This window comes from Rhinatrema bivittatum, chromosome 3, assembly GCF_901001135.1.
Source record: "Rhinatrema bivittatum chromosome 3, aRhiBiv1.1, whole genome shotgun sequence".
In the NCBI taxonomy this organism is placed as follows: Eukaryota; Metazoa; Chordata; class Amphibia; order Gymnophiona; family Rhinatrematidae; genus Rhinatrema; species Rhinatrema bivittatum.
Genome location: NC_042617.1, coordinates 329150833 through 329177653, shown reverse-complemented (window position 1 = coordinate 329177653; position 26821 = coordinate 329150833). Strand labels below are relative to the sequence as shown.

Sequence of the window (26821 nt, the reverse complement as noted above, 5' to 3'; positions counted from 1 at the left end):
CGCACATGCATGTTTAGACACACACACACACACACACATATACAGCCTCTCGCACACCACACACATGCTGACACACACACACACACACGATCCCTCTCACACATATATATTCAGACAAACACATGAAGAGAAGTGGCAAGCCTGGACTCCCACCCATTCGGAGAACACCTTATGCTTGGATACCACAACTTTCCTGATATAAACTGCAGAATTTATTGCTCAAAAAGAACCATTTAGATCTCTTACTTCATCAAACCTAGAGCTTGGTCTCTTCACAGGTCTCAATGCTCCCTTTCACAAAAACATGCTCAGAAACACACATACACATGTGTGCTCCCTTTCAAACACATGCTCAGATACACACACATGCTCAGACACACACATATCGGCTCCCTCTCTCATACACAAACACCAAAGACTCTCCTGGAAGCCACGGGTCCTCCTCTTCTTCACTTCTGTCACAGGGAAGGCTGGGAATCACTTCGTAGCCTTTTTTCCTTCAGGCTGCTTGGCAGGTTGGGACCACCTGGCAGTCCTGCAGCTCCTTGCTCCAAGCTGTGCGGTAGGTTGGGAGCACCGGGCGGGCCGGCCCGCAGCTCCTTCCACTCAGCTGCACAACCTTGTCCTATTCTTGGCCTCCTGGTGGGGTTCGGTGGCGGCGGCATCAGCTGCATTGTCTTCACCTTGGGGCTGAAGGTGGCCCCCAGGTCACTGCCCTCTTCAGGCTGCCGCCCCGTGCGAGTGCACAGTTTGCACAATGGGTTGCATCGGCCCTGGGTGGGGAAGCTTTTATTTTGTGATTGGGCAGGGAGGGGTGTAACTTTAATTTTATCCTGGGGATATAGGCTAATTTTAGCATTATGAATATCATTAGTTAAAGTACATTTAATGATTATTAGCAAGGCTAAAAAATGTATTCTAATTTTAGAGCACATTGTGTGTTGTGATTCCTCCCGCGGCCGGAGCCACAGGAGGCCTCTTACCTCTCTTCCCGGCCGGCCGACACAGCTGCTCTCCTCCAGCCCGGTGCTGCTTCCCTCTTCGTGGCTGGGCCGCGCCGCCGACTCCACCTTCGGCAGTGAGGTCCCCACCAGGATTCCCTCCGCCCACGCGGCCGAGCGCCACCGCTGGAGGCCTCTTCAGCAGCCGAGAGCCGCCACTTCAGCCCGCTCCTTTTTGGGGCCGCGGCCTGGCCCAGTGCAACTCCTCTTCGTGGCTGGAATCCACCACCGGCCTGTTCCTCCTCCTCTTCACGGCAGGACACTGCTGTAGACCTTGACTCCGCCCACCTGCCTCCGACGATCCTCTAGGCACGGGCACGCGCCTCTCTCCTGGTTTTAAAGGACTAGAAGCAGGAAGCACCTTTCGGCCCCCCTCCTGATGTCTTTAGGGCACGTCCTGGACCTGCCCTATAAAAAGGCCTTGCTTCATTCCTTCAGGGCCTTTGGATCGGATGCCATCTCCAATTTACCTGGAGATCTCCCTTGGATCTGCTCCAGGTTCCAAGGATTCCATCTTCCGTTCCTGTCTCGATAACTCCTTGTTCTCAGCTTCCAGATGTTCAGACGTCCTTCCATTTCCAGATGTCCAGACATCCTTCTGTCTCCAGATGTCCTTTCATCTCTAGATGTCCAGATGTCCTTCCGTCTCTAGATGTCCAAAAGCATTTGTCCTAAGGTCCACGTCTTCAAGTAGTCCTGATGTTCCTAGTCCTGATGCTCCAGGTCCTGAATAACCTGTGCCTCCGGAGGTTCCTTGCATTTAATTCCTAGTTCTGGTTTCCAAGCTTCAAGATTTAATCCTTGTCTGTATCCTGTTCCGACTCTGGAGGATCCAAGGGGTTACTTTGCCCTTGAGCTGTGAGACGTTCTGAGCTTGCCCTGCTCCCCTCATGGTCCGCGACCAGCCATCCGGCTGTGTGTGGCGTGTAGAGGACAGTGTGGTCTGCGACCAGCCTACGGGCTGTGTAGGGCCTTGCTCATCCCTCTCTGTATCTACGTTCCAAGCCTCCACGTCTTGTCTCCAGAGTTCCAAGTCTCCACGTCTTGTTTCCAAGAGTCTTGTCTTGCCTATATACTCTAACTCTTTTCTTGTTCCAGGATCCAGAGTTTCCCGTTCCAGTTCCGGGTCTCCTCATTCCCAGCTCTCTTCCTCTGACGTCACCGGGGCATGTAGCCCAGCAGGGGACTGATCCTCTTCGTCTTAGTTCTTGTCCATGCTCACCTCCTTTGAGGCATGTCTTGGGGCTCCTCCATGAGCTCTTGGCCTCATGGGCCAAGGGCTCACTCTCTCCTGGAGCAGACGACCGCGCTCTCGTGTCCCTCCCCAGGGCCACAGGCGCGATTGTAACATTGTGTTAGCACAGTTTAGTACATTGGCCACTTTGTGTTTAAAAAAATATGAAGCAGATCTGCAATCCAATGAAATCGGCTTCCAAGCTTTTGTAAATCCAAAGCAAAGGTTTTCGAATTTGCTTACGATTTCTTCAAACAGCTTCAACGAACCAATCTGACAAATGTTCAGAATCTTTCTACTTTCAATGAATTAGCATGATAACATTTATTACTATTACTATATTACATTTACAGTGCCTTCCTTGAACAAAGTTCAGCTCAAAGTGGTTTATAGCACACAATAATGCTGTACGAGAATAATTTTTATAGATATTTCCAGTGGTAAAATAGTGCTTTTACAAGGCTGCCACCCAAAATGCGGGTAAACCGGTGTGCATGGGGCCTGTGTGCAGGTAAACTTACCCGAACTCGGTGGAGGCATTTCCGGGGGTAGGGCTCAGGAGGGGTTTGCACTTACGCACATCCCTCTTCCATTTTGATAAGTATGCGCATAAAATCTCACAGAACATTTCTGTGCACAGAATAGCAGGTGGAATTTTGTGCAGCTAATTTTCAATGCAAACTTCTGCACATAACTTTGCTTTGAAAAGTGGTGTCATTTGTGCACATATTTGCCATCTAATTTCTGCGGGCGGTTACAAAATTACCCCAACATGCATAATGCAAGAAATACATCTGAATATTATTGCAATCAATAAAGAACAAAATACAGTGTAGAAGACAGCAGATAGAGACCAGTTGCCCCCACCCAGTCTGCCCTGTTGTTGTCCTCTCTGGTTCTCTATCATTTGGATAGATGAGCAGATAAATTCCCAAACTTAAACCAACATCTGCTTCTCCTCCTTCCTCATACTGTCTTTTACCCATCCTATCAACTCTGTTCTCACCAGTGCACTCTATATTTGTTTCACCGCAGCACCAGTCCATGTCCATGGGTAGGCCCCTCCCCCAGCAAAGAAGGGGGAGGGGCTCTACCCATGGGGCCTGACATGTCCTCTGAGTCTAACGTGTACAGTACATGAAGATGATAGCAGATGATGGCCAATGGATGGGCAACTTATTTTGAAAACGTTTGCCCATCTCTACTGCTAGCTCACAATAGTACACAGCTACCCATCTTGGAGGTGAATTCTAAAAGCCGGGTGTGCGCCAAAATTTTAAAAGCCGCCTACTGCGTGTCAAAAAAGGGGTGTGGTGTGGACATTCCTGGGTGGGGCCAAGCGATGTGCATGTAAGTACATGTGCGCCTGGGCGAGCAGTGCCGCATAACTTTACTTCTGCTATCATGGAGTTGTAAGTCTAAATAAAACTGTTTGTAGGCATCTCTGAGGTGTCTGAGGGCTCTGGCTTAATTGGGGAAGATGCTGGCTAACGAACCAGGGGGGTTTGGAAGACCTAGCTCTAGACTGGACAAACTGGTGAAACTGGTCATGGAATGGACGCGCGCCTGTTATAAAATTCCCCTACTTGCGCGTCTCAAACCCGACTTTACGTGGCTGGGTGCGCCAGTTTGCAAAACCGGGACTATTTTATAACATTCGCGTGTATGTGTGCATATGTTCTAAAATTGCCACTTCTCTGAGCATGCAGCAGCGCACATGTGTATGTGTGTGTCCATGTGACTGTTTGAAAGTTACCTTCTTAGTGTTTAAAGCAAAAGTGACAGGAAAAGCTCAGAGGACTAGGTCAGAAAGTTATGCCCATGGGTGGGGTGATGTGAGGTGGTGGCTAGGGCAGGCAGCAGTCTCAGGTGATGTGCATGCCTCTGTTTCATGACATGAAACCAAGTTGTTACAAGCTGGCTCTCACTCTCTCTCTTCTGTGCTTGTATTGTGTTGCTTTGATCCTTTGTGGTAGGTAATTGTACTATAATCCCTAAGTTTTACGAGTGCCGTTCAATATGTATATCCTCTGAGCCAATCTCACAGGTGGAGGGAGGAGTTGTTGTGAAGGAGAGTTGCCATCGTCATGTACAGTAAAACCTGAACATATTATGTGTGTGTTTCTTTGAGTGAGGATCATGCCGCAATGAGTGCCCTCCCTGCATCTTTTCCACTCCCGGCTAGCCTGAGACTTCATGGGGAAAGGGAAGGCAGGCTGTTGTGCTGGTCTTTGCCTTCTCTCACATGCTGATACCCACTTGGCACAGGGAGCGCAGAGGAGCCACTGGTGTCCCACTGCTGCTGGTTGCTTCCTGCAGGCTGTGTGTTACCTGCCTGTGGCTGAGTCAGGGCTGGTTCTACCTCATTCTCTGCTGTAAGTTCATGACCTGCACTGAGAGAAGGAAGGAGACAGTCTCGCAGGAAAAAAACAGAGCGAAGAAGGCAATATCTTGCGGAAAGAGACAGAGAGGAAGATAGATTCCTGCAGATAATAACAACTTCTCTCAGCTCTGCTCTGTACTATCCAGGCTCTCGGGACCAGTCTAGCCTCATCGCCTTGCAGCAGCAGAGGACAGTGTGGAACAGAGAAAGAGGGACAAGGGAGAACAATTACCATGGAGAAACAAAAGAAATCACGTCTTAAAAAAATTGGGAACTTGTTCCGGAGGAGCAAGGTGGTGGAGGTGGAGAAGGAGGACCAGGAGGAGCCATCCCTGCACTGGAGCACCTCTGATGCAGAGGACAACCTCAGCATGCAGTCAATGCCAAGCCCAGAGAAGGAGCCGAGCAGAAAGCGATTCTTCAGGAGCTGGCCGCGAAAGAAACGACCAAGTGAGAGCTCCATGTCCCCACCGCTGACACCATCCCCATCCTCATCCTGCCACACTCTCACTCCAGAAACAGCAGACAGGTAAGGGGAAATCCCTCAGCCTCCTCCCCAACCCTAACCCTCCTCCTCCTAGACACTGGAGAGAGTAAAAGGAGATCCCACAGCTTCCTCCCTAATCCTAACCCTCCCCCTCCCAGACTCTCACTCCAGAGACATAATTTGGGCAAGCCCTAGCGTCCTGGAATCCCCACCCCCATTACCAACCATGACACAATACCATGTCCATAATGCTCTTTACTGAGTGGATAAAACAGCCATACAGGCATGAACTTAAACCTAACATAGAGAAATACTTAATGCAAACAACATGAATTTTTATAAGAGACTGGCCTATACCCCCACCGGCAAAGATTTCTTGCTGCTTTCCCCCACTTACTGCCGCTTTCTCAGTGAAGTGGCAGCCCTCCAACCTTCTGCCCTGTGTATGCCGCCATGGCCACTGCCGCTCCGAGCAGTGTGCTGCCCCCTCACTAGCCGCCTGGCCGTCCTTGCAGGCCATGCCTATTTATTTATGCTGGGCCTCTATTTGGCCACCCCCAGACCAGCCACCATCTCGGTCTGCGCCATCCACTGCATAGGTCCGTCGCCCCCCCCCCCCCCCTGCTTATTAATAGGCCGATCGATAGCACCCCCGTTTCCTGTGCGCCTCCCCCCCAGCTTCCCCCTATGCGTAATCTTTGGCCTCTGGACCCTTCCCCCTCCCCCAGTCACCAGAGCATCCCCCTATGTGCCGGTGAGGGCCCTGCCGCTGTTAGCTTAAGTTAAGACAAAGTCCCGCCCACAACCCGTGTCCTGCAGCGCTGTGGGGTGGTGAGAGGGTTGCGCTGTCTCAATCGGTGGGGGCCTCCTTTAAGAGGAAATCCCAAATCTTCCTAATGCTCCAGAGACAGGTAACAGGAGATCCCACACCTCCTCCCTAACCCTAACCCTCCTCCTATTCTCAGACGCTAATCCAGGGACAGTTAATGGGAGATCCCACACTTCCTCCCTCACCCCATCCCTCCTCCTCCGGAACTCTCACTGGGGAGATGGTAAACAGCCTTTTCCTACCCCAGAAGTGCCTGCTGTCTCTTATTTCAATGCAACTTCACAGGGTGGATTATTATTCTGTGTTTGAGTCATGAAAGAGCTGTGCATAGGTATTTGCAGCAAAAGGATTTCATGCAATAGCTTTGGATGCAGCATTCTCCAGTTTCACTCTGTTCACCAACCTGACCTCTTTTACTTTCCTTAAAACAAACTGCTGCGGACCAGGCAAACTTCCCCCTTTCTGCTTTTCTCTATGGTAAATGATTTTCAAATATGGACATTTTGTGGCATCGTCACCAAAAGCATTCTCGGAACAAAAACTGAAGATTTTTTACACCTTCTGCTGTTCTTGTCTTCCTGGTGTAGAGCAGGCGACCTGCAGGCCTCCAAGATCAGTTTTAGACTGTGGCAATGCTCTGCTTCTTATGCTGAATATTCTGAAAATACCTGCATTTTCCTTTGTTAAGACAAAATAAAGCCCCCCAGGGTACAGAGTATGTGAGAATGGCCCAAAGATGGAAGGTATCTGCTGCTAGAATAAGCCTGCATAAAGTCTGGGGATGCTGCCTTTCAGTGGACCATGCCCTGTAATATGCTTGGTAAATGGGACAGCTACAAAGGTTAAGGAAAAAACCAATTTAATCACAAAATCAGAAATAAAACATATACAAAAGCATAGTCAAATGCGGCCAAGTTGTGTAAAATGACTCATATCAGTTCATCGATTCCCAAATTATAGAAAGTGCATTGTTCAAAAGGATATATCTAGTGACTTAAAAATAGAGCAGGAGTTTAATATGTACAGACAAGATAATAGAAGAGCCAGAGGAGACAAAGATATCCAGAAGGCAGCCTGAAAAGCCTAAGGTGTTTTGGCAGAGGTGACCTGCCCTCAGGTGTTACCTTTTGTACACTGAAAACTTTGTGTGACGTTCTTCTTCTGCCCATGTCCAGCCAGGAAAGTCCTAGTTCTTTCCACCAACAAGCACATACCAACACTGGACTGCAGACAGAAGGGACTGGCCTACTAATTATAGCAAGGGGCCAAGAACTGGGGGAACCAGGATTCAAATCCCACTTTCCCCCCCACCAATGTTCCTTGTGAACTTGGGCAAGTCATGTTATTTCTTATTTCCTAAGGTACCCATTAAATTATAAGCTCTTGGGAGGATGGGCTTGAATAGAAAAATGCTGTAAGCTCCCTTGAGTCTTATTTGGAAAGATAGGCTAAAAATCTAAATATTTAAGATATAACCAACAACTGCCGATGCTTCAAACAAACCCTCACGAGAAATATAAACATCCAGAAAATAATGTGGCTGCTTTGATCAGGGGTGCTGAAATGGTACTGGAGAAGTTAATAGAGAAGGGCCTCAAAAAATAATTTATGTGAGATGTTAAATTGCTGAAAAGTAAAATTAGACCATGAAAAGGAGTGAAATATTGAAAATATGTTTTTGTGATCATGTCTGGGTTTTCTGTGTGCTTCGTAGCTAGTCTCCTTTGCATGTTACTTTGATTTTGCTAATTGTTGCCATGAGGTGGTTCTCCGTTTTTTAATTTTTATAGAAAGAGTGAAGAGGGCAAAGCAGTGTATAGCACCAGATGAGAGCAGATAGATCAGGAGAAGCAAGATCACAGATGCATTTAAAATTAAAGACAGGAAGGTTGAGTATTGTTTGAATAGTCTTCTTAATTTGTAGAGAATGGTTGGATCCATGGTATTTACTTCAGATTGTGGCTATGTGGGAAATCATGAAATGGATTGAAAATATTTTTGCTTTGCTTCTTCATTATCCGGTATTTAGTTATTGTGATTTATTAATTGCCATCTTGAAAAAATTCACACAAGGAGGTGTAAGTTTCTTGTCCTGGTTGGCCCTGCTACCTCGATGTTATCATCATCATTTTTTTATTTCTTTCTGATTCCTAATTCATTGCATTTCTCTTTGGAACCTGAGATCACTGCTTGTACTTTGAGGAAAAGGCTAGGTCTGGTTTCCCTGTGTGTTTTGAAAGCTCAGGACATAAATATTCAATCCCAGGCACTCCTCAAGGCAAAATTGATATCTCACGAATATACAACATACCAATCTTTCAGTTCAGGGCCTGGAGGGAAGTTCTGCTTGAGCTGAGAGAAACACTGGTATTCTAACAGAGTAATTTCCAAAGGAAAATGTAAATATATCATACTATCGTAGCAATTTTCAAAAGCCCATTTATATTTATATTTTTTAAATATTTATATTAATATTTTTATATATATTTTTTTTTTTTTAAATAACTTCATATCTGCTCCTGGGGTCTCAATTCCCTTGCCTTTTTTGTTCGGCATCTCTGACTGCTGGGAGCCTTTCCAAAAGCACCCATGAGTGCTACTTGAGGGACTTTGCCTAGTTTGTGATTGATTTCTTTTTGTTTTGTTTGTTTGTACTTGCAGTGTTGTGCCACTGACCTCTTTCTGGAAAACCCTGGACATTTTTTTTTGTTTTTATCAGGGCATTGACTTGACAGTATGAGAAAACAGCTGGTTTTAAATCCGACTGCTGTCTTCAAGTTGCATTACTGAGTTTTTAGCATTTGTTGGGTGTGCACTGTGGAAAAAGTACTAGTTCAGCTGTGATGTTGGTTTGTTGAGCATGGTGTCCAAATTCACCATACTCTCCTTCTTGTGGGGGGTGGACCCCATTTCTGTTTCTGTAGTGTCACAGATTGCTCTTTTTTAAAATTTGAGGTATGCTCTCTTTACTCTTCTGGCATATTCCATAGTTTGTTTGTTTTTCTTTACCATGTTGTGATTGGTCTGAAATACATTGTTATTTTCAATAACTCTACTTTGCATAATCTTATTCTTTACAACGAATGGGCAGTTTTTGAATCGCTGGGAATTCTTCCTTAAGAATTACAGACTTCAGATTTTAATAAAGGCGTCTCTGGTGTTCTCTTTACTCGCAGTTTCCCTATTGCCATCCTGCGGAAAATCCAAAAACTTCTTCTGTGAGTTGTCCTTAAAAGAAATAAGAAAAGTCGGAAGGCTAAATGTTTGGCAATGCACAGAACATGCAAAAATCCTGGCTACGTACATTTATTCAGGTGCATGCTTAGGGGGCATTTTTCAAAAGTCTGCATTTTGATGCAAAGCCAAGAAGCACTTTTTCCCCACGGGCTGTGCGCCAGTTCTCGAAGGAAAAGTACAAGCAGACGTTCCCTTTTAAACATTATTCCAGGAGGAGGCCCCCACGGAGATCTACAGTTGCTTATAGTATTTCCTAGAAACTAACCTGCTTAGATTTGAAAATGTAATCAAAGCATGCTGTTCCTCTCCCCCAGACTAGACAGCTGGGAAAGGGATGGGGAATTGTCGAACAGCAAACTCACCTGAGTTAATCAGTACTTCCCCGAAAAGGTGGCTTCTGAATACTGCCCTCTTAACACATAAAGTCCTTATTGGCACAATGTACTTTCACTTTGAAATTTGCTTGGGAACAGGATACCCACAGACTTCTGACTTGCTTTTTTTTCACGGAAGTTAATGCACCAAGAGTTGAAAATGCAATCTAGTGAATCTACACATGTTTTTTTTATTTCCCTTCTGCCCAACCTGAACACCCCCCATCCCCCGGGAGCATCTCCTCTAAACGTGGCTTCAAGTATGCACTTGGTGCAGCAATGAAGCCATTTATTTGCATAAACAAGTTTGAAAACAAACTTGTCTTTCAGACGGGTAAAGCCACATGCATCTGAATTTTCAGCACTCTGACGCCACGCTTCCAATAATCACTGAAAATTCACTCCGATGGATACTTCTAACGCTGGGCACAGGACATAAGGTTTAGATGTCTAACCACAGAGCTTTGAAAATTGGGCTCGTAGATATCAAGTCAGGTGCGCCAAGATAATAATAATAAAAAAAATGTACTGTATTTTAACTGAACTAGATATGCTCTTATGCCAGCATTTTGGTTCCAAGGAGTGAATCTTCTTCGGGTGCATGTATGGTAAGATAGTGACATGGTTACCCAAAGGGAAAAAAGTGATGTCTCCCTGCCACCCTCTGTCCCAGAGATGTGAAAGATTGACTCTCAAGGAGCAGGAAGGAAGCCGAGTTCTTCTGTACACTATTTACTCTCTGAATTCCTTGCTTTGCATTGTGTGTAGCAACTGTACTGGTCCTGAATAAAGTTGGGTTCTCTGCAGGCTGGGAAACCTTGCACTGGGCTAACAGAACTATCCAAAGATGGTGCACAGGATATGAGCTTTCAAGAATATTCGGTTGTGATGAATCATCAGACTATGATTTCAGTTATAAACCCTTTTTTTTTTTTTTTTTACATTTTTTACATGCAGATGTTCTGCCAAAAAAGATTTTGCAATAATTGAACAAACAAAAGAAATGCCTCCTTATTTGTATATGGACTTACAGTCCTGAGAAGAAATAGGCACTGGAAGGATTAGGAAGCTCTATTTTCTTGGTGATTTCCAACACAGCATAACTAAGTAAATTGGGGTGCTGCTGTGCTGATTGTCATCAAACACCTGTGCTAGCAACAACTTCAGCAATCACAGGAGGGGAACTATAAAGACAGAAGGTGTGACTGTGACTAAAGCTGGTAAAAAGATATCAATATGTAAAAGTAAAACATCTGCGGGGATAAGAAGGAAACCTAAGAATAAGACCAACAAAGGGAAGCTAAAAGCTTAAAACCAGGCATGTGGATAGATACATAGGGTCCGATGCAATAAACGAGCACAGAAAACGGGCACCTACAGTGTTCAGTGCCCGCTTTATTAACGCACGCCCAGGCACCTCTCCCGGGCGCGCAATTCAACATTTAAATGAGGGGTCGTGCTGCCCCTAGCGCCTCCTTGGCAGCAGGTGCCCAGAAGAGGTGGCTGTTAGCGGTTTAGGAAAATGGACGCTCGTTAATTGAGCGCCCGTTTCCCTAACCTGACCGCCGGCACTTTTTTTTTTTTTTTTTTTTTAAATGATTTTTTTTTAACCTTTTGGTTCCTCCGACTTAATATTGCCACGATATTAAGTCCGAGGATGTACAGAAAAGCAGTATTTTCTACTTTTCTGTACACTTTTTTTGGGCTGCTCAGAAATTAACGCCTGCTCTGGGCAGGTGTTAATTTCTGAGCGTAAAAATGTGCAGGTCAGGCACCCCCTTTATTTTTTTTTAGATCTGGGGAGAATAACTTATAGTCTCATCAACATGCATTTGCATGTGATGAGCGCTATTAGTTTCGCGGGGGGTTGGACACGTATTTTGGACGCACTAATCTCCTTATAGGATAAGGGGCTGTGGACGCGTGTCCAACCGCGGGTTAAAGAGTGTGCTCAGCTTGGCTAAGCGCACTGTTTTGCATCGGCCCCAGTGAGTTTTTAAAAATTACTGTTGTTCCCCCGCTGCACATGGCATGTCCAGGTAACATACAGTATGTGCCGCTGCAGGCCAGGAGAGCTGGTGGGCAATGTCCTGCAAGGGTTACCTTCAGCACTGCTGCTTCAGCTGGCAGGGGTCATTATCTGGGATCGAGCACCTTGCCTGTGCAGCGTGCCTGACCCCTGCCAACCCCTTTGGGCAAACTTCCTGGGCTACAGTGCACAGTGCCATGGCCTGAACCACTGGGCCAGTCTGGCAGGTTGACATCTTTGAGGAATTCAGGATGTTCTACCGTGTTACATTATTAATAATAATAATAATAATAATAATAATAATAATAATAATATTTTACCTCCTCCCCTTTCACACCTGGGAACATTTGATTTTTGCTCACCGTGAGTGGAGGGGAAGGGAGAAAGTACACTCTAATTTTTGGTAGCCATGGTAGCACTGCCTGAGTCTCCTCCCTAGCCCCTTTGCTCTCTCTCCTCCATTTCCCCCTGTTATTTTCTAACCACTCCCTTTTGTTCTTTTCCCTCTCTTTCCCTCCCTAATTGCTTTGTACTTGCTCTCTTCCCTTCCCCCTTTGTGTGCTGTGTCCATATCTCGTCTGCTCCCCCTCACCCAGAGAACATTTCTGATCTTGGAAGCTCTGGGTCAGACCCAAAGGTTCCCAGATATGCCACCTCCCCCCTTCCCACCGCCCCATGGTGGTTACCAGGGGCGGTTCTATAATGAGGCAGGGTGAGGCGGCTGCTTCAGGCGGCAGAATTTTGAGGCAGCAAAAAATGACCCTTTCAGAACGCCGCTGTGGCGTCCGCCTCACATTGCCTGCCCCTGCCGGGGCTGGCAACCCAGGCCGGCAGCAGCAGAAGAGAGGAGGACCACTGCTGGGGAAGCAGCCACTGGAGGCCAGGCTGGTGGTGGCTGAAGAGAGGAGGGATGGGGCAGGGCGAGCGGAGGGGGTGGAGCGGAGAGCGGGGCGAGAGGGGCACCATCTCATCCCTTGTCTCAGGCGGCAGATTGCCTTGAGCTGCCCCTGGTGGTCGCCCAAATTTAACAGGCGCCCTTCCCAGTGCTTCCTCCTGAATGAAGCCCCCCCCCCCTGCTCTCTAGTGTAGACTGGAGACTGCAGTTCCAGTGCCACAGTGCCAGCCCTAAGCTGTACCTCCCTGAACTGGTAGTAAACAGAGCCTGAGAGCCAAGTCCTTCTGCATGCAGTAGTCTGGGACTGGTGGCCTCTACTGTCTGGGAGCGCTGCCCTCCTGTCAAAGGACAGACCCCCAAGTATGTCTGAGCACACAGCGGCTCTGTTTGCTCAGCAGTAAGGCCTGCCGTTGTAGTTGTTGACTTTGGATCTGGTTTATTTTCTTAACACCCTGGAGGCAGTTTAGAAGGAGTGATTCACTGAGGGAATCAGAGGTCAAAGCAACTGTCTCAGTGAAGCATTAACTTGCCTGCTGCCTCGTCACGTCTTACTCCTGGGTCTCCTTAACTTTTTGCCAAAATCTCTTGTTGCTGTTCGTTTCTTGGGTCCTTTGTGTTCACAGCCCATTTTCGTTTCTAATTTCTGCCCACTAGTATCCTGTTGAGTTGGGCACACTGGATGTATGCATGTATGTATGCTGTGTGTATCCTCGAGACTCCCGCATATGAGCATGATGAGGGCCAGCAGGTCAAGAGCTCCGATGAAATAAAAATAAGGCCCAAAATCACAGATCTTAATCATTTTGTTTACTCTGCAGGAGGCTGCTACCTCTTTTGCTGGCCTGTGTGAACGACTACTGTTTTAGGTCGCAGCGGTGGCCAGTGGCAACCATCACTGAATGCAGGGCTGGTTAGCTCTCCTCTTCCGAGAAATGATTTGGAGGTCCCTGCTTCAGTGAGAACAATTTAAAAAAATAATAAATACTTCTTGGGCTGGCCCACTGCTGTGCAGAGGACCTGACTTCAATTTCCAGGCTGGTTTGGGGTGGAAGTGTTTGTGGTCACAGCCACGGGGGGGGGGGGGGGGGGGGAAAGAAGTCCCAGTCATTGTGCAACAGTGGCATCTAGTGTCCAGATTGGGGGTTCCTGAGTGCAGGGTCCTGGGAGGAGCCCTGGTGCATGGCCCCCAGCAGAGGGCTGTCATGGCAATGACTGGCCTAAAATCAGGTTGGGAGGGGATATAAAATGGGGGCTAAAACCCCAGGTAGATGCAAATGAAGGCTCATGGTGTCAGATCCCACCCTGGCTCCGACTGAGCCAAGAAGGAGCAGGGGGACACCGCTCGGTCAAAAACAGGCCATCTTTTCCCTCGTCTCCCATGCTTACCTTCTCCTTTCCCCTCCCCTCCCCACCTTGTCCTCCTCCAAAATCCCCTGTGCTTCTTTCGTCTCTTGCCTATGGACCTCTGCTGTCCTCTTTCCTGGCCCTGCGCAGGCCATGGCTCGCCCTTCCTCAGGTCCTGTTCGGGCCACTTCCTTTCCTCATCAGGGCCTGATCAGTCTGCCACCGTTCTAGCCCCCCGAAATGTTTCTTGCACTGGAAAAAAAGAAAACAATGCATTTTTCCCACTTTTTTGAGCAACTGCTAGTCCATTGTACAGGAGAGACTGCAGTCAGCTTGGACCTCAACCTCCTTCATATGTGATGCTCATTCCTGTTTGTACAGTTGTCCAGGAATGTAATAAAAACTGAAATTAATATCATCACAGGATCTTCCCACTCCCTCACAGTGGCACTGGGATAATATTCGATATCTGTCTAATTCTAGGAAACTCGCTTCTCGGTTAATTCCTGCTGCTGGATCTACTGTTGCCTGTTTTGGAAAAGTGCCCCATGGCTCGATTATGAGCACTGTCAGGAGAGGGAGAGGGCGCAGCTCATGAGGCTGATGGACTCTACTAAAGGTCAGCTGGATAAAATATAGTGCAGTTTGGGACCCCTATTCATCATGAGCTAATACTTTTAATTCTTTTTGTCATATTGTGTTTATATATACAGTATATCTCCCTCAGGCTCTATTATGCAACCCCTCTCGTGTGCAAGGTGCTTGGATTTAATTTGTCTGCAAGTAAAATTTTCATTAAATGGGAATTATGCGTGCTTCATAACCTCTCTATCACTAGATGAAGAGTTGATTTAAAAAATACCCTTTTTATTTTTTCATTCAAACACTGTTGAATGGGAGTCCGGCAAAATGTCTTCAAGGAACAGGTCCAATTAACTCTAGGTTCCTACTTCCAGCTGTACTGCAAGTTATCTTATGCTTTGCACCAAGACTGTAGAATTTTTTTGCATGCAAACGCTCAACTATTCAATGCCCTCCATCATGTCACAGGATCCTGGAGTTTTTCTTTTAGCTACTTGGCTCAAGGGATCATAAATTCCCACCATTAACAAGAATAGATATTACAAATCTAGAGGCCATTTTGGGCACAGCCATAGGGCTAATATGCTACTATAGGTGACTTGTTATTCCCCATTCTGAGCCTACAGGAAAAATCTTTCTTGAATAAGGCTCTTTATGATTTTGTCATTACATAGAAGCCAATATAATAACCTGCAAAATTTTTCCACAAGTGGGATTCACGTGGAAAATCATGCGGAACTGTCCCAAAATGCCAACATTTTGGAGGGTTTGTGTGGTATTTTAAATGAAGCCCCGTTTGTGAAAAAATTCACATTTGCCATCTCGCAGATGAGTAAACCTTTGTGCTTAGTCTGCAATGCACAAAAATTTAAGTTCATAAATAATGAGTTGCTGCAATGCAAAAACATGCAAAGCAGCTCATTATTTTCGAATTAGCAGAAAAACCAGCATGCCAAAATGTCTTTCTTTGCCTGACAACTTTTGCAAAAAAATTATTTTTTTCCCAGCCATCCTGGAATGAAATTTCCATGTGATGATATGCTCTCCAGCTCATTTGTATGGGTAGCTAACTTCCACGTGCAGAGACCACTAACCCACAGCTTAGTACATCGGCCCCAGAGATTGATAGGGAATGAACCCTTTCTGCACAGAACACCAGAACGAACCCTGCACAGTAACAGCCCTCTCATGAAGCACAATTCGTAGGCAGCCGGTAGATAAGAAAGATCACGTCACCCTCCGTGCCTTGAGGGTAAAAGCTTTCCTTTCATCAAAATTTCTCATTGTACAACCAAAGAATAAAGAGAAACTTCCGTTTGATTTTCTGCTACAGTAAAAACTCAACCTTGGCAAGTCAGGAAGCCCCTGTATTCCTGAGCCAAATTTGAATAAGAGAAAGGCTTGAGAGAGAGGATGGACAACACAAGAAGCAGAAGAGGAGGCCAGAGAGACGTGCAGTAAATGCACTTGTCTGATGCAGGCAGCCAGGGCCTGATTCTCCGGGTGAAAAGCATCCCCCCACCCTACCCCCATTCTGGTCCTCTCTTCAGCTGTGGCAGGATGGGATCTGCCATGGCCATGTTGGCTCTCTCTTCTGTTGCCGCAGTGCTCAGAGTGCCCCTCAGCTGACAGCATCCCGGGAAACTGCCCGGCTCAGCCACCCCCAAAATACCAGCCCTTCAGACAGCTATGTTGAGTTTGGCATTACAATACTGCTGTACTACGGATCAGCAAAGGCCAACAGCATAGTGTAATCCTATGAGATATCCAGCTCTCTTGAAAGTACAGCCATTTAGAGAAGATCCCACAGAGAGCAGGGGATGCAAGCTGAAGGATAGATACCTGGAACTAGCTGCCCTGCCTTGGCAATGGCAGATTGTAGTTAATACCAATTAAGAACATTAGTTAACTAATGTTGTGTGCTCTGGCTGTTATAGATGATAAACAATTACCTAAGAAACTCTTATCATTAGAGAATCTCAGCAAGTCATCCAGAGATCCTGCTGTTAGCAGCAGCCCTGTACTGTTAGCCCATGCTCTGCACTTTACGTTTCACAGAGCACTAAACCCATTGAGAGGTGACACTTCATCCATGCATGGCCACCTGGCACAAAAAGTTTCTCACAAAACATCCTGGATCTTAGCCATTTTGTCTTTGAAGTAGGATAACAGGTTCCTGACTTTTAGTACAGAATATGCGGTTGGATTGGAGACATAGATAGATGGAGAACAGCGTTTATAATGTGGAAAGAGGAACACAGATTTCCAGTTTCTCTGTAACTAGTGAAGCACAGGGTTTTGTTTTTTGCTGGTCGGCTGATGCTTTAGTGGGACTTCCATACCTCAAAACTCTCTTCAAGGAACAGGTCCAATTAATTCTAGGCTGCTAATTTCAGCTGTACCACAAGTTGTCTTATGCTTTGCACCAAGACTGTAGAATTATTGTGCATGTAAACGCTCAACCTATTCAATGTCCAGATTCAGCACCCTCAACTTCTCCATCATGTCACAGGTCCCTGGAGTTTTTATTTTAGCTACTTGACACAAAATGGATGTACATTCACATTTCTTTTCAATTATTCTTCAATCCTTTTGAGATCCAGATAAGAAGGAAGAATGTCATGATACTGGTTGCTAGGCAGCCTCCCCACCAGCAGAGGTTCTCATGGAGTCACCCTCTCTCCTGTGCTAGCTACCTCCTTCATGATCCCATGAAGCAGCAGAGCCAGCCCTATTTAGTCTTGCCTCTCCCACAATTTGGTGCCTCTTCATCGCGTCATCTTAGCTCTTTGCATTGGCCCAACTTGCCTTGCTTTCCTTCTGCGTTGCCCCAATGGCCTTCTTGTTGCGCCTTGCCTTGTGGGCTCCCTGGTCTTCTTGCCTTCTTCTGTGGCCTTCATCCCTTGTTCGACAGACTCCTTGGCCTTCTTCCATTGCCTTGTGGCCTTTGGGCTTCTAGGCTCACTCAGCCTTCCCTTGTGGCTTGCTTTGGCCTCATTGCCTGTTTCTCCTTTGTCTTGTTTTATATGTACCTTGCTTTGTGCTAGTTTCCTGTTAGCTTGCATTGTGCTTTCTTTGCCTGTTCTCGTGGTCCTGTCTTGTCCTGTCCTGTCCAGTCCTTGTCTTGGCCTGCCCATTTCTCCATGTGGCCCCCTACTCCCCATGTGCCTCCAGTTCTAGTCCCTGTCTCCACTCCCAGGCCTTGCCTCCTGTTCCAGCCCTGTCTCCAGCTCCTGCCTGCCTTCATTACCTGCCTGTCCCTCCGATTCCAGTATGTGCCTTCATTTCCAGCTCCTGCCTCCAGTTCCAGCCTTGTCTCCAGTTCCTGTCTCATTGCCTGTGCCTGCCATGTCTCCAGTGCCTGCCCTGCCTCTAGACCCAGCTTGTCTCCAGTTCTAGCCAAAGTCCTGCCAGCCACCAGAATCTGTGGACATAGCCCAAGGGGGAGGTGGCTGATCAGGCAGAAGGCCCTGTCTGGCTTTGCCCTAGAATGTGGCCTTGCTCCTGCTGGGAAAATCCCCAACTCAGCTGATTCCCCACTCCATGACAAAGAAGCAATCAAAGGAAGCAAAATCCTGGATAGAATGGGAAGCATGGAAGAGGAGATGCTCATCATAATTCTGATTCTGATATAAATCCTTTGACTCTTGTGTGCTAAATAACTGTAGACTGTTCTGCCTCTGCAGTGTAGGTATATGTTTCTTTATTACACTGCCACCCTGTGTCATCTTCAGATATTACTTAGCTTAGAGTCTGCATGTTGTAGAGGTCTTTTGCCTGATTGGTTATTGTTTGAATGTTTCTGAGCTCCCTATTGGATCTATTTGTATTTTGTCTGTCTGTCTGTGTTCTCTTGCCTCTTCCTATTGGTCCCTTGACCAAAAGAAGCTTGGGACTGACTCACATCCTGTGGAGCTTTCAGTTGAAAAAAGGCTCTAGGCAAGCTAACAGTTCTCCTGTATCCTCTATAAGCTCCTAGAAGCATCGCTCTATTTTATCTATTTCCCATCTGCTGCTAGTTTCTACTTTCACTAGTAGCCACAACTTCTACCTCAGCAGCAGTTGTCTTCATTTGATTACTGAGCTTCCAGAGACTCATAGTAGCTGAACCAGGCTGCTGTCTGTGCAATTATTCTTGATGTGCAAAATATACTTTCACAAAATATGTAAATAACAAGCCGTTAGGCCCATTCAAACGGGCGAGATTCCATCGGTCAGACCAGCACGTTGGTCAGAGCCGCTCTCTTCTCCTCTCTTCTCCACAACTTCTTACCCTTCCCACTTACTCATAACCTCTTCCATTTTCCTTCCATCCCCTCTCATTTTCCCTTTCCTTCTCTTCTCACCTCATCCACAACCCCTTCCCTCTCCCTTAGCCCTCCTCCACTCCCTCTTTTTCTCTTCTACAGGGCCAGCTGTTGTCCCTTTGCGTGATGGTTAAAACAGGTGAGATTTAGATCTGCTCCAGCCGTCCCATCTCCCTCCCCCCTTCCTCGTTGGTGGACGGATGGATGGGCTCGGTGACTCTTCTACCCTTTCCTCCTCCTTTCACTGTGCATGCCGGTCCGGCCGTCCCTACGCTCCTCCGACATGTTAACAGCCTGAGCCCATCCCCGGCGGCAGAGGGACGGGCGCAGGCTGTTAACATGTCGGAGGAGTCGTTTCTCGCCGTGGCAGCTCGTCTGTCCTTTCCTCCGCCCCTCTGTGACACCCTGGTCCCATCTCTTCCTTGGGGCGGCATGTCAGCACGTCACTCACGTCACTCAGAGCAATCTGTTCCTCGCTTGCGCAGCAGAGCTGCTCTCTACTGCGCATTTGCGGCACGTCGGTCAAGCCTCATTTATCTAGATTGATGATTGTAATTGCCACACTTGGATCTAACAACTATTGCAATTTTCTAATATGGAGGAAAAGACCTCAGAATTTGAGCAAGTGTAGTAAAAAAAAACTAAAGAACTTGCTACACAAACTTCAGTCCCCAAATTTTTCTTATAACAATCTTATAACAATGTCCAACGTATCTTATAAAAATGTCCACTTCAGTCCACAAACTTTTCTTTATATTGCCAATATAAATTATATAAGATAAGTTTTTATATAGAAAAATTTCAAAAACATATTTTTTGCGTTTGACTAAAAGGAAGGTTGGAGGTTTGTATGACCATTGATTGAAATGTGTGTAGCTAGATCTTAATTTTTTTTGTCTAGACTTGCTCAATTTCTGAGGTCATTCCCTCCATATTAGAAAGTTGCAATAGTTGTTAGATCCAAGTGTGGCAATTAAAATTATTTAAATAATTTGTGAAAGTATATTCTGCACATCATTGAGTTTTCATTGACTTTCACTGGCTTGTTTTGTTCGCAGTTATTCTTGATGCCATACACAGGGAGTGTTGAACTATTTCTTCATTCTAATAAATGTTGCTTGGCATTCAAGAACTGAGTTCTCTTGATATTTGGAAGTTGGGGAAAAGAAACTTTAACTGACTGTTTAGCAATTCAAGCAAAGGCAAACGATTTGTAGGAACAATACAGACATTGCACCATGTCTCATGTCTTCTCATACTTCTGCAACTCGGGCTATGTGTCCTTCTACACAGAGTTGTCAGTGTGACTGCATTACACTCAGTATTTCCTTACTTTATCACCAACCCCTGCTTGAAACACCACAGACACAGTGGTAGAGCTTGAAGCAGGGCAGGATATTGGTAGAGAACCATGGGAGAGATGAGTGGAGGAGGGAAAGTGGGAGGCGGAGATGGATTCCTGGTGCCAACCAAAAGCCAGATGGTTGCTAGAGTGTAAGCATCAGAACTTTCAGAAAGGAGTGTTGCTCCAGAACAGCAGCATCATTCTGATACTATAACATTGGTGAATTCCAGGAAACCCAAGATGAACCCAGGACTTCTGCTAGTTAGATTTGTGAAGGGCTACCAAGGGGTTGGAAAGGTGAGTGGAAGGCGGCAGGAACACAAACATGAAATAAAGAAACAGAAAGACAATTTATAGTAGAAGAAATCTGTATATTTTGATCCTTCCATTAATATGAAATGAGGAGTACTCCATTCTCTAGCGGCTGCCATTAGTATCACTGTGGCCTGATTGTAAGATACCGTAAGTAGAAACCTCCTGCTGCTTAAGTTGTGGCAGGAAGAGCCGTCTTCTTACTGGGGCATGCAGCTGCTTTTCTTCCTATAGTTTCTGTGATCCAGATTAGGGTTAGGTAATTCTCTGTCCTTTACACGAGGCCAGCTATATTGATTTGAGACCTTCGTCTGAAGTTGGGATGGGTCTGCAGCATGAGAGTCCAAAAGGGAAGGAGGTCAGTGAAAGTGACCATTGCCTTGGGTGCTGTTTTGTCCAGTGACTGCCCTGTGGATCAGCAATGAGCGTGCCAGATTAGCTTCATTAAAGCGGTCGACAATTTGTCAAGGAGAAGCTGGCGTGCTACTGTTCGAACTGCCTCACACATAGACATACACACACACACACACAAACTCGTTCTTTGCTTTTGCAAAGTATTCTGATTTTTAATATGTTTATGTGGCTGTCACAGACTGTAAAGCTAACCCAAACAATGGCAGCACTGTGCAACAAAGGCAAAGAGGGTTTCAAAATCCCCCTACATTTTTTTTTCTATGTTTTGTAAACAGAAAGCGAGAGGCAGGAAGTGCCATCAGTGAAAACAATGTTCACCTGAGATAATTGCTTACATGATATTGCAGCAATGTATTAGAACAAAGTGTCAGCATTTGCAACACTGCACAAGATCATTTCCTAGTCTTCATGGTCCCTGGCCTAAGCCTGAGAGTGGTGAGAAGAATGGAATAGAGTTTCCTGCAGTTCTAGGCGCTAATGGTCATCTGCAAATTCTGGGGAATGCAACCCTGCTAGATGTCCTGATTTACGAGACTACACACAGTGTCGTGCTGCTGGAACCTGAAGAGGTGGTGTTGCTGGCACAGAGGGTCACAGGATGGCACTGGTGACTTAGTGCTAGTGACCGTTTTGGCTTGAACAGGGGAGTGGAGCCTATGTGAAGGAAGCCCTATGTTTGTCGGTGCACCCACGGCGGTGTGAAAGGGCTTCTGAGTGGCCAGAGGGCTACTCCTGAGACCAGCATTGCGTTGCTGGATCTCATTGGTGCTTGTAGGTCCAGCGGAGGGCTGATCCTGCCTTGTTCCTGTTTCGAGGTCCTTTCCTTAGTTCCAGTCCTGCCTTGTTCCTGCTATGCCCGTGCTTGCATGCTCTCACCTCCCGTGGTGTGCCTTGGGGCTCCTCCCCGAGTTGTGCCGTGGTTCAGGGGCTCACGCTCTCCCATGAGCTAGCGACCGTGCCTGCATCAGGTGGTGTTTTTGTAGACGATGCTGCATACTAGTATTTATCAGATGCCCAAGTGTAGTTGGGTTCAAAAAAGATTTGAATAAGTTCTTGGAGGAGAAGTCCATTAACTGCTTTTAATCAAGTATATTTAGGGAATAGCCACTGCTATTAATTGCATCAGTAGCATGGGATCTTCTTAGCATTTGGGTAATTGCCAGGTTCTTGTGGCCTGGTTTGGCCTCTGTTGGAAACAGGATGCTGGGCTTGATGGACCCTTGGTCTGATCCAGCATGGCAATTTCTTATGTTCTTATGTCTGTTTTAATTTATTATTATTATTTTTTTAAGACAAGGAAAAGAGAAAAGCAGAGATGTTGGAGCAGTACAGGAGGGGCCAGTGAGACCTGAAAGGCCGTGCAGTAGAAACAGGAGTTGGACTGTATGGCAACTGAGAGAGGCTGGGAGAGCAGGAGAGGCAACAGCATAGGCTTTAGCAGCTGATGGCAGCTTGCCACAGGTGACAGCATAAGAAGTATGTTGCAACTGAGAACCTGGACACAGACCGAGTTGTAGAGAAGGGGCTGCTCTGAGAGACAAAAGAAGCAGGTAAGGAGCACTGGAGAACTCTCGCCACCGATTTAGAAGGTCCGGAGAGATAACTGAAACAGCAGGGCACCTTAAGAAAGCTCTCCCTGCTCTTTAAATGTGAAGGGTAGTGGGTGTTTGAGGTGCTGCGGTGTAGTTAATGCAGCCTCGAGGGTGCACCCACGAGACCTACGTCAACAGCTGGCAAATGCATCCTGTAACAAACAACCTCGAGCTTCACTCTTACCAGCCACTTCTTCCGCAGGTTGAGCCCTTGGGCTCTAGCAGTGGACAGGTCTTAGGCAGGTCCCAAGCACAGAGAAGACAGCTACAGTCCAAAGATACACTGAGGTCAGGGCAGGCAGCAGACTAACAGAGTCTGGAATGGGCCAAGGTTGGGGCAGGCAGCTAACAAGAGTGGTCAGGTCCAAGCAAGAGGTCAAAATCCAGAGAGTCAGGGCAAGGGACAGACACACAGGAGACAGTGGGTGAGATGGGCAGGACAGGGCAAGGCTGGATGAGGCAAGGCTGGAAGATGAGGCAGTCTGAAAGACAAGGCTGGACGATGAGGCGAGGCAACACTCACTGCAAGGCAGAAGCCCCATTGCTGAGGTATTGGTGGCTCCACCACAGGCGCCTTAAGTATAGGAGGGCCGATGATGTTATCACAGGGCACTGTGGCTAAGTTCCTGCTGTGGGCCCTTTAAAGATAGTGCCGTCAGGCACAGATGCCTCTAAGGAGAGGTCAGGGAGCAGTGTCTTGGCAGCATCCTAGCCATGATCAGCACTGTTGCATTGGTAGTAGGTGAGGCGGCTCACAGGAAGGCCCCACAAGCCATGCTTCATAACATTAAATGAATCAGCCCATGCCGGCAGTGATGTTACTAATGAGGCGGGACTCGAAAGTGAGAATCAGGTCCTGGTGATTATATGGTTGTGTTGCAGGGGTCTAAATTATAAACGAACAGGCCGATGCTGAAAACTGTGCTCAGTTGAACGCACTTTATAATCCAGGTTGGACACACGTCCAAACACTCCCCCGCTGTTGATGAGGCTATTAGTCATTTGCCCCAGATACTGTGAAAAAAATGTGTGCCTGATTCGCAATGCCCGAAAAAGTGTACTGAAAAGCAGAAACTACTGCTTTTGTGTACATCCTCCGACTTAATATTGTGGAGATATTAAGTCGGAGGAACCAAAGGTTAAACATATTTTTAAATTAAATAAAAAAATTAAAAAGTCTGCCAGCAGGTCAGGTTAGGACAATGGCAGCTCAATTTTATGAGTGTCTGTTTTCCTAACCCGCTGACAGTCACCTCTCCTGGGCAAAGGAGGCACTAGGGGGCGCGCAATTGTCCCTAGTGCCTCCTTTTAGAGCAACCCCTCATTTGCATGCTTTATCGTGCTTGATGAAAGCGTGGGTGCCGAAAATAGACTCCTTTTTTTAGCGTGTCCGTACTGTATCAGCCTGAAAGTGAGGCCAGGATAGATACTTTAATTTTAAAATAAGGGCTTTTAAAGGAAACAAAGGTAAGAATTGGACGATGCTACAATCTAGAAATGCCCTACTCCTTTCAAGCTTATGGAAACAAATACCAGGAGTGCAAGGGTTCCACAGGCATCTTAGTCTGTTGGAATTATTTAATTTGCATAGACACGGTAACAGTTTGACGTGCTTGAAAGCCTCATGCCAGGGGAATAAAAAAATAGTTCACTAGAAACTGGAGAGGTGGAAGAACACATGGGATTATATTTTCAGTTCAAAACTCATATTTGTGGAGATCCAGTGATTTTTAAATGTAATTAGTATAATGTATAAAATACAGTCGCCTTGGGCAGGGTAATGGGAGGCTTCCCTGGATGCAGTGAAAGTCCTCACAAGAGGTTGAAAGGTGGAATTATTTTTATGAAGTCATTAGAGCATTAATTGTGGAGCGAGGAGGATTTGTTTTACAGTTGTTACAGTTGGGGGACATGATCTGAGGGGCTCACATTTTAGCCTTGCTGGCAATTGTTTGACCTTCCTTCCATCTTTCTTAATGCGAGGAATAGATATGGACTGTGCTTCTAGGATGGTATTTTTAACAATGTCCACATCTGTTGCACACTTTTTACTTTTGTAGCTGCACCTTTCAAATTTTTTAAACTATTTTTCTCATTTTCTCAAAATTTCCCTTTTGAAAGTTTAGCACTAGAGCCGTGGATTTGCTTATTGTCCCCCTTCCAGTCATTAATTCAAATTTGATCATATTATGATCACTATTGCCAAGCGGCCCCACCACCGTTACCTCTCTCACCAAATCCTGTGCTCCACTGAGAATTAGATCTAAAATTGCTCTCTCTCTCGTCAGTTCCTGAACCAATTGCTCCATGAAGCAGTCGTTTATTCCATCCAGGAACTTTATGTCTCTAGCATGTACTGTTGTTACATTTACCCAGTCAATATTGGGATAATTGAAATCTCCCATTATTACTGCACTGCCAAATTGATTACCTTCCCTAATTTCCCTAAGCATTTCATCGTCCATCTCACCATTTTGATCAGGTGGACAGTATTATACTCTTATCACTATTTTATTCCCCAACACACAAGGGATTTCTACCCATAAAGATTTGATTGTGCATTTAGTCTCATGCAGGATGTTTATCCTGTTGGACTCAATGCCATCCCAGACATAAAGCACCACCCTGCCACCAAGATGCTCCTCTGACTGCAATATAATTTGTACCCCGGTATAGCACTATCCCATTGGTTATCCTCTTTCCAACATGTATCTGAGATACCAATTAAATCTATCTCATCATTCACTGCTATACACTCTAATTCTCCCATCTTACTTCTTAGATTTCTACCCAGCAAGCTTAAGGTAGTAGCTGCCACTCCCATGTTTCTCTTAAGGGTAGTAACTTTTGCATTGTGCAGTTAGCTGAAATTTTTATGAATATCATTAGGTTTGGGGATAACTGCACAGTGCAAAAGTTACTACCCTTTAAGAGAAACATGGGAGTGACAGCTACTACCTTAAGCTTGCTGGGTAGAAATCTAAGAAGTAAGATGGGAGAATTAGAGTGTAAAGCAGTGAATGATGAGAGAGATTTAATTGGTATCTCAGATACATGTTGGAAAGAGGATAACCAATGGGACAGTGCCAATGACATCCACCAATGACAAATCAATTCCCATTATAATTAATAATATAATAACTAATTAATTAATAACTATAATTCCAGCTCATGTTTTTACCTAAAGGCATCATAGTCTATAATCTAAATTTCCATCTTTGTTCTTTGAAATTCAGTATTTCCTGAATGTCTCCTCCATGCCAGCTAGTTGTCACTTGCTCAGTAACCAACCAGTGTATGTCATCGAACTAGTGTTGTAATTCCCAAAAATGTTCTACCAATGGAGCTTCTGTGTGCTTATTTTTTAAGCAACTCTTATGCTCAATCAGTCTAGTCTTAATTTGTCTTTTTGTACATCCCATGTATAGATGTGGAATTGGACATATAATCACATAGATGACATTGTGTTAAGAATCAGGATAGGATTGTGGACCCTTGGCCCGAGGCGGAGTTAGCGCAACCTGAGAGGGAGAACCCCTGCAGGACTCCACCGTCGGGAGGCGAGACCAGAGAGGCGCAGGGGCCAGCTGGAGCTTCGCCACTACCAACCCACGTTCCCCGCCCCGTCCTTGGGTGCCGGGGCCGGCTGGACTTAGGTGGGCCCCTGGGATGACGGGAGACGAGAAGGTGAGCGTCAGAAGGTGAAGCGGAATCCGGACTGGAGCAGAAGGAGAAGGGCAGAGAATACCACTGTCCAGTTCCAAACAGAGGCAATGGAGAGAGGGTTGAAGAATCTGATCCAAGGTCAGGGCTGCCGGAGAGAGACAAGACGAGAGCCGGTCCGAGGTCAGGAAGCCAGAAGATCCATCCAAAGGGAGAAGACCGGGAAGAGGAACAGGCAGGCAGGATCTGGAGCTGGAGGGCTGGAACAGGAGCGGGATGCTGGATGCTGGATCAGGAACAAGGTATGCTGGATCAGGAAACCTGAAGCAGGAACACTGGGAGGAAGAGACCTGTAGCCAAGTCACCTGCAGATGGTTTTGGGCAGGTTTAAATACCTGCTGAGGTCTGACGTCATCTGGAGGGGCCGACGGCATTTTCCCGCTGTGGGCCCTTTAAGACTCCCTAGGTGGCACGCACGTGCACCTAGGAGGAAGCCAGGGAGGGGTGGAGTTGATGGCGTCCTGTGGCAGGGAGGCCCAGGACGGCCCCGGAGGCATGGAAGGCCTGCCGCCCACATTGGAGGGGCCCGGGAGGCATGGGTCGCGCTGGAAGAGAGCCGGTGTGTTGGGCAGCCAGCAAGGACAGCCGGGACGGACCGCGGCTGTGACCAGTGAGCCTAACACATTAGTTGAAATACAAGGTGTAAATTGGTTAAAAATAAATGGGCCCAATATTCAAAGCACGTTCAGCACTGTTTAACTGGATAAGCAGAACTTATGTGGCTAGGTAGTGG

At 46.4% G+C, this 26821-nt stretch overlaps 1 protein-coding gene across 1 annotated transcript in view; it reads left to right on the top strand.

Annotated features, from left to right (window-relative positions):
* Positions 1-4391: 4391 nt before the first annotated feature.
* CRYBG1 (crystallin beta-gamma domain containing 1) overlaps positions 4392-26821 on the top strand; it is a 479364-nt gene continuing 456934 nt past the window's right edge. Inside the window, exon 1 of the mRNA XM_029595327.1 lies at positions 4392-5147. Within this exon, the coding sequence (XP_029451187.1) occupies positions 4852-5147 (296 nt within the window). The 5' untranslated portion in view covers positions 4392-4851. The remainder of the gene's footprint in view (positions 5148-26821) is intronic.